General features: G+C 41.7%; 1 protein-coding gene across 7 annotated transcripts in view; it reads right to left on the reverse strand.

Annotated features, from left to right (window-relative positions):
- The window catches only part of LOC123508958 (lactosylceramide 1,3-N-acetyl-beta-D-glucosaminyltransferase-like), a 169,905-nt gene that overhangs the window by 11,702 nt on the left and 150,703 nt on the right, over positions 1-7,500 (reverse strand). For all 7 annotated transcript variants that reach the window (XM_045263031.1, XM_045263029.1, XM_045263026.1 and 4 more), the window contains one exon: positions 12-215. In XM_045263031.1, the coding sequence (XP_045118966.1) occupies positions 12-215 (204 nt within the window). The remainder of the gene's footprint in view (positions 1-11; positions 216-7,500) is intronic.

The raw sequence follows: 7,500 nt of genomic DNA on the forward strand, positions 1-7,500 counted from the left end.
GGATGCACTACCTGGCAGCTGGCTGGTGCCGCTGGAGGCGTCGGGGCGCCGCCCGCCGGGACTGGCCTCTGCAGGGAGGGGCTCCTCGCTCAAGGGGGTGGGGACGCTCAGCTCTTGGGGGGTGAGGGGGGGCAGCACGCGGGGCCCGCTCTGCAGGCTCCTTGACCCCCCCGCCACCCCCACCACACTCTCGTTGAGGCGCGCCAACCCCTCATCTGAAAAGATACCGAACACTTCACTAGACAGTCACACACACACACACACACACACACACACACACACACACACACACACACACACACACACACACACACACACACACACACACTCAATCAGTCTGCGACAAAAATGAGTCAGTCACCGCGAAGATCAAAGTTCATCAAACCGTTTCCTTCTTCATGTTTGGTTGCAACTCTCAGCCGCCAGCCTAGAGTGACGCCCCACCGCCGCCGCCACCACCACCACCACCATTCCCTCGGCACCTCGCCAACAATAACATAACGGCAGGCCAGGAGCTCACCACCCGCCCATCCACCCACCCACACAGGGCTCACTTATACTATGTATGTGCGTACGTGCGTATGCAGACACACATAAGTATACTTAAACACACACACACACACACACACACACACACACACACACACACACACACACACACACACACACCAGACGCTCCAGTTTACATATTTGCCTAACATACAACTGAAGGTATGCAGTGTGTGTGTGTGTGTGTGTGTGTGTGTGTGTGTGTGTGTGTGTGAGGCCTACACCACGCACTACCCTCACACCTGTTGTTACCTTTCATCAATACACCTAAAAAATCGCTCATCCCCTTAATTTTTTCCCTCCTCCCCCTTCCCCTCAAAACAAGCCTGGATGCCCTGAAGACTCCTCCCCTCCCCAAGACCTCCCCCATCCCTCTTCTCTTCCTCCCCTCCCTTCTCTCGTCCCTCTCCTCTTTTCCTCCCTCCCCTAAAAAGATCAGGTCAACGAATCCTTCCCCTCCCTCCCTCCCTCCCTCTCTCTCTCTCTCTCTCTCTCTCTCTCTCTCTCTCTCTCTCTCTCTCCCCCTCACTTCAAGATAACTACTTTCAGAGAACACACACACACACACACACACACACACACACACACACACACACACACGGAAGGAAACGAGGGGAAAACGATGGGAGAGAGAGAGAGAGAGAGAGAGAGAGAGAGAGAGAGAGAGAGAGAGAGAGAGAGAGAGAGAGAGGACACATTTGGTACTTTCTTCTTCTTCTTCTTCTTTTTCTTCTTCTTCTTCCTCCTCCTCCTCCTCCTCCTCCTCCTCCTTCCCTTCCTATATTTTGTGATATAATAAAAACTTTTCAATCCAAGGAAAACGAAATTGTAGAAAAAAGAAAAGGAAAACATTGGAATAGGGAAGTAAATGGATTAATAGATAGACAGACAAATAGACAGATAGACAGAAAGATACATATGATTGCACATCTAGCACATCAAAAAGAACAATAATAATAATAATAATAATAATAATAATAATAATAATAATAATAATAATAAGAAGAAGAAGAAGAAGAAGAAGAAGCAGAAGAAGCAGAAATAGAAAAAGAGGAACAATAACAACATCAAAAACAACAAGAAGAACAGCAACAAGAAAAAGAAGAAAAGAAGAAAAAGTAAGGCAACAACACAAGGAAAATTGAAAAATGAAAGGATAAAGAAGAACTAAATCAAGAACGAATAAAAAAGAAAAAAAAAAAAAAAAAAAAAAAAAAGATTCATAAATTGACAAGAATAACAACAACAACGACAACGACAACAACGACAACAACAACGACAATAGCAACAGCCAGTCACTTAACGGCCCAGAATGATCGACGTTTGCATCACAATCTCACGCTAACCTATCGCCACGCTAACCTGTCGCCACGCTAACCTGTCGCCACGCTAACCTGTTCTGCCTCAAGAAAAAAAAAGAAAAAAGAAAGAAAAAAATAAATAAAAGAACAAAAATGACATAGTTTAAGTATTTGTGAATAGATAAATAAATAATCACGGGGAGGATGGGGTGAGAGAGAGAGAGAGAGAGAGAGAGAGAGAGAGAGAGAGAGAGAGAGAGAGAGAGAGAGAGAGAGAGAGAGAGAGAGAGTAAACAAGCACGTTCTAATTTTCCTACTACTACTACTACTACTACTACTACTACTACACTACTACTACTACTACTACTACTACTACTACTACACAACCACCACTACTACTACTACTACTACTACTACTACTACTACTACTTCCTTATCCTTCTTTTTCTTTTTATTATTTTCCTTCTTATCACTAATTATTATTGAGTTTCATTTTAATCTATATTTCCTTTATGACTCCACAAGTAACTCTCTCTCTCTCTCTCTCTCTCTCTCTCTCTCTCTCTTCATTTATCTCCCTTGAACCTCTCTCTCTCTCTCTCTCTCTCTCTCTCTCTCTCTCTCTCTCTCTCTCAAGCGCTCACCTCTCACTCTAACTTACTGCTAAACTTTTCGTGATGTGCAGTGGACGAGAGAGAGAGAGAGAGAGAGAGAGAGAGAGAGAGAGAGAGAGAGAGAGAGAGAGAGAGAGAGAGAGAGAGAGAGAGAGAGTAAACAAGCACGTTCTAATTTTCCGGATGTTTATTTGAGTTCTGAAAAAATTGTTACGGGATTTTTCAAACACCAGTAAACTTCCAAATTCCTCCTCCTCCTCCTCCTCCTCTTCCTCTTCTTCTTCCTCCTCCTCACGTCTTCCCTACTGAACATGACATAAACGCTTCACATTTCTCTTTTGTTTCTTCTTCCTCTTTCTTTCTTAAGTTCAATATTCAAGGAGGAGGAGGAAGAGGAGGAGGAGGAGGAGGAGGAGGAGGAGGAGGAGGAGGAGGAGGAGGAGGAGGAGGAGGAGGAGGAGGAGGACATTGACTTGATTTTTTTCCTTTTACAACTAAACCTTCTTTTCTCCTTCACCTTCTCTTCTTCTTCTTCTTCGTCTTCTTCCTCCTCCTCCTCCTCCACCTACTATTACTATTACTACCACTACTACTACTACTACTACTCACTCAGAAATACCACACCAGGGCACAGAGAAGAGGAGGAGGAGGAGGAGGAGGAGGAAGAGGAGGAAGAGGAAGAGGAAGAGGAAGAGGAGGAGGAGGAGGAGGAGGAGGAGGAAGAGGGGAAAAAAATCTGATTGTTTCATTAAAATTTTCCTTCACACGTTTCTACTCAATTTTCGTTTTCTTTACGTTCTTCACTTCCCGTTTTCTTTCTTTCTTTTTTTGCTTTATCTCAATTTCTGCCTTCATCTTTCTTTATTTTGTGATTATCATTGACTTTATTTCTCCTTTTATTCTTTTTTTTTCTTACTTCATTTCTCCTTTTCTATATAATTTTTTTTAAAGTTTTATTTCTTTTCTATATTCTTTTTTTCTCCTTTATTTCTCCTTTCCATATTTTTTTTATATCTTTCTCTCCCTTACTTTATTTATTTTTTTCCTTTTTTTTCTTATTTTTCTCCTCGTTTTGAATCGTAATGTTTGGATTTTCTCAATCATTATTTTTTTTTCGTATTTTTCCTCCGTCTCAATTTCTCAAACATATTTTCGTTTTCTTTCATTTTCTTTATTATCATTATTTTTTTCCTTCCACCATTTGTTTATTTATTCTTCTCTCCCAATTCCTCCTATTTTTTTCTTATCTTTTTTTTATTATTTTCACTTCAATCTCTCTCTCTCTCTCTCTCTCTCTCTCTCTCTCTCTCTCTCTCTCTCTCACATATGTATTTTCTTTCTCACAATTAAATAAGAGTTGTTCCGTTCTCTCTCTCTCTCTCTCTCTCTCTCTCTCTCTCTCTCTCTCTCTCTGCAACACCTACTAACAGCTCAGGTTGGACAGGTAAGGGTTGGACTTTACCTGAGCGGGGCACACCTGAGTCTACCTGGCCTTACTAATTCATGAACATTGGTGGGGGGGAGGAGGGGGCCTGTTACCTGTGGACTTCCGGTATCTTAAAGCTCACATGTGGGAAGACAGGAGGAGGAGGAGGAGGAGGAGGAGGAGGAGGAGGAGGAGGAGGAGGAGGAGGAGGAGGAGGAGGAGGAGGAGGAGGAGGAGGAGGAGGAGGAGGAGGTTTATGCAATATCCGTTGAGGGAATTAAGTTTGGTTGATGTCTGAGTCTTGTTTTAACTGCGTGTGTGTGTGTGTGTGTGTGTGTGTGTGTGTGTGTGTGTGTGTGTGTGTGTGTGTGTGTGTCTCTCTCTCTCTCTCTCTCTCTCTCTCTCTCTCTCTCTCTCTCTCTCTCTCTCATTGGGACCAGATGACCTTGCTGTATCGGTGCCAAAATATCATTACACCGTGTCTCTCTCTCTCTCTCTCTCTCTCTCTCTCTCTCTCTCTCTCTCTCTCTCTCTCTCTCTCTCAACAAACCAACCTTACGCAACCTAGCCAGACCTACCTTACCCTAACCTAACCTAACCTAACTTGACCTAACCAAGCCTAACCTAACCTACCCTACCCTAACCTAACTTGACCTAACCAAGCCTAACCTAACCTACCCTAACCAAGCCTAACCTAACCTAACCAAGCCAAACTAAACCCAACATAACGTAAGGAGAAAATAATCTAAAAAAAAAGAAGAAAAAAATACAGTTAGGTGTGGAATATTGACTGACAAGCTTACTCTAAACCCTCGCCCCGAACATAGTCTAGACAGTGGCACGGTCCTCACCGCTGGCACACCCCAGGGACAGTGCCACGTTCGTAATTGAGACAGTGCCAAGACTCAAGGTAGCGAACACACGAGCTGTCGCAAATAAATGGGAGGAGACAAGAGAGGGAGTGTTGATTGAAGCAGAGGCGATGGTGACAGGGTACTTCTAGCCATATCCCAGAAATAGTGCCACAGTGACATTCTTAGTAACTGAATGAGTGCCAGCAGAAAATGTATGAAGTTAGCAGGGTATTATGAGGTAAAAAGGGTAGAAAAGTGTTGATTTACAGAGAAATGGATATAGAGAACCTTTAGTTACATCCCAAAAGCAGTGCCATTCTTAGTAACTGAACGAGTGCCAGCGGGAAATGTAAGATAGCAGGGTATTGTAAGGTAAAAAAAAAAGAGAGAAAAAAGTAACTGAACGAGTGTCTGGGAAATAATAAGGAACTAGCAGGATATTATGGAAGTAAAAATATATAGAAAAGTGTTGATAAATATGGAGATAGACAGATACACAAATAAAGACAGAAAAAAAGAAAAAAACTAGAAAAAATTCAAAACTATTAAGAATCTTTGAAACCGAAAAAAAAAAAAATACATAATAAGGTCGTGTTTTCCTTTACATCACATCTTTGCAGAAAACCTTTAACTATATTGCAGAAACAGTGTAACTAGTAACTGAAGGAGTGCCGGAGGGGGAAATGTAAGGAGCTCTTCGGTAATTGTCAGGAAATGGGATGAGGACACAAAAATAAAAGTATCGATTGAATTAAGAAAGGAAATTGAGTCATTCTAGATTTACCTTAAAAAAAAAAAAAAAAAAAAAAAAAAAAAAAAAAAACAAGCTAAGAGTAACAGAAGGAACGTCACGAGGAGGGAACGTAAGGAGCTTCTCAGGATATTGTGAGTAAAATGGAAGGAGGAAACTGGAATGAGAATGTCGACTGGAATAGAAAAGGAAGCAGGAACATTTTAGCTATTACAGTAAACACCCCGTCTTTCGGCAATTACAGGACTGAAAAGGAGCCGAATCTTTAAATGAGCCGAAAGATCAGTTGGCAATTTCATCAGCTATATCAACACTGAATAAATAAAAAAGCAGCTACTATTTCTTGATCTATTTGCAGATAACACAACTAACGTCTCCATGGCACACATAGAAATGACAACAGTGCCATTAGTGAAGGAAGTCGACGCTTAAGATGTTAGGAGGAGGAGGAGGAGGAGGAGGAAGATGGGGGTGGGGGCTGGCGCTGGAGGGAGGGGGATGGGTAAAGGGAAGAGAGGGAGAAGGAGGGAGAAGGAGATGGAGATGGAGAAGAAGGAAAAGGAGAAGAAACAAGGGAAAAGGAGAAGGAAAAGGCGAAGGATAAGGAAAAGAATAAGAAGGAAAAGAAGGAGATGGAGAAGGAAAAGGATATGAAGAAGAAACAGGAGAAGGATGTGGAAATGGAAAAGGAAAGGGATAAGGATAAGGAGGAGGACTAGGAGAAGGAGAAGGAGGAGAAGGAGAAGGAGAAGAAAAAGAAAAAGGAGGAGAAGATAGAAGCGGAGACGAAAGAGAAGGAGACAGAGAGGGCAGTGTTATGTGGAAGTGAAGGTGACAGAACTTTTAGCCGTGTCCCACAAAAAGTGCCACAGTGCCAGAGTGACGCAGTGGCACTCTTGGTAATTGTGCAAGTGATGAGGTTGTTGTGAGTGAAAGGGGAGGAGAGAGAAAGAAAGCAGTGTTGTTAGGAATATAATTGAAGTTAATGGACTCTTCGGTAATGCAACCTAGCGACACTCTGATAACTGAACGAGTGTCATTCCACCATCAATGAGACTTGAGGCACTACTGAAGAAACAGCTCACAAAATGTTCAAATGAAGCGCTCTTTTCTTACAGTGACAAAAGGCTTGGCGAATTACCAAATCTAACCTAATGTGACCTAACCTTACCTTTCTTGAAATAAATACATTAACTTGTTTGTAGTTTTCGGTACGTATAATTTGTCACTACCAGGAAATTAAACCAGGAGGAATAAAGCGATTATGAAAAAAGAGCTGACATTTTTTTCTAATAGTTACAAAAGGCATGCTGATAACTGTAGTTGATATACTAGTCAAGAAAGAAAAAAAAAAAGATATGTTTGCATAGTTCAGATACGAAATTTGTCCCCAGCAGGATAGTATATAGGTAAATAAATACACAGATAATAAAAGATAATCATTTTTCACAATTACAAATGACTTTTTTTTATATATAATCGTACTTGAAATAAGAAAAAAGAAATCAACCTGTTTGTTAGAGAAAATGTAGGCAAAAGAAATATATAGATAGAAAAAAAAAAGATAACCCTTTCTTCCACGATTAACAACAAACTTCACAAGAACCGAACTTAAAATAAAAACAACAAATAAAAAAAGCTTTATTTGTAGAAAGTTGAATAATGCGTCACCGGCAGGAGGAAATGGAGGCAAGGGGGAAGTTTTAATTGGCACAACCCCGGAAATACAGAGGTGACATTTTGATAATTGAAAGGCTGCCAATTAACTCGTTGGTGGAGGAGAGCGAGGCTGCCGGGAGGGAAGGAATGGACGCGTGGGGGACAGGTGGCGGAGGCGGTGGTGGTGGTAGTGGTGAAAAAACAAATGAGAGTGAGGAATGAATGTAACAGATGAACAAGTGAGTCTGCAAATAGACATAAATGAAGCAGATTAAAGAGGAAGGTGGACAAACAGGTGGTAATGAGGAACAAATGTCAGAGATAAGCTGGTGAGATTAGAAAGACG

This window comes from Portunus trituberculatus, chromosome 25 (genome assembly GCF_017591435.1).
Source record: "Portunus trituberculatus isolate SZX2019 chromosome 25, ASM1759143v1, whole genome shotgun sequence".
NCBI classification, from domain to species: Eukaryota; Metazoa; Arthropoda; class Malacostraca; order Decapoda; family Portunidae; genus Portunus; species Portunus trituberculatus.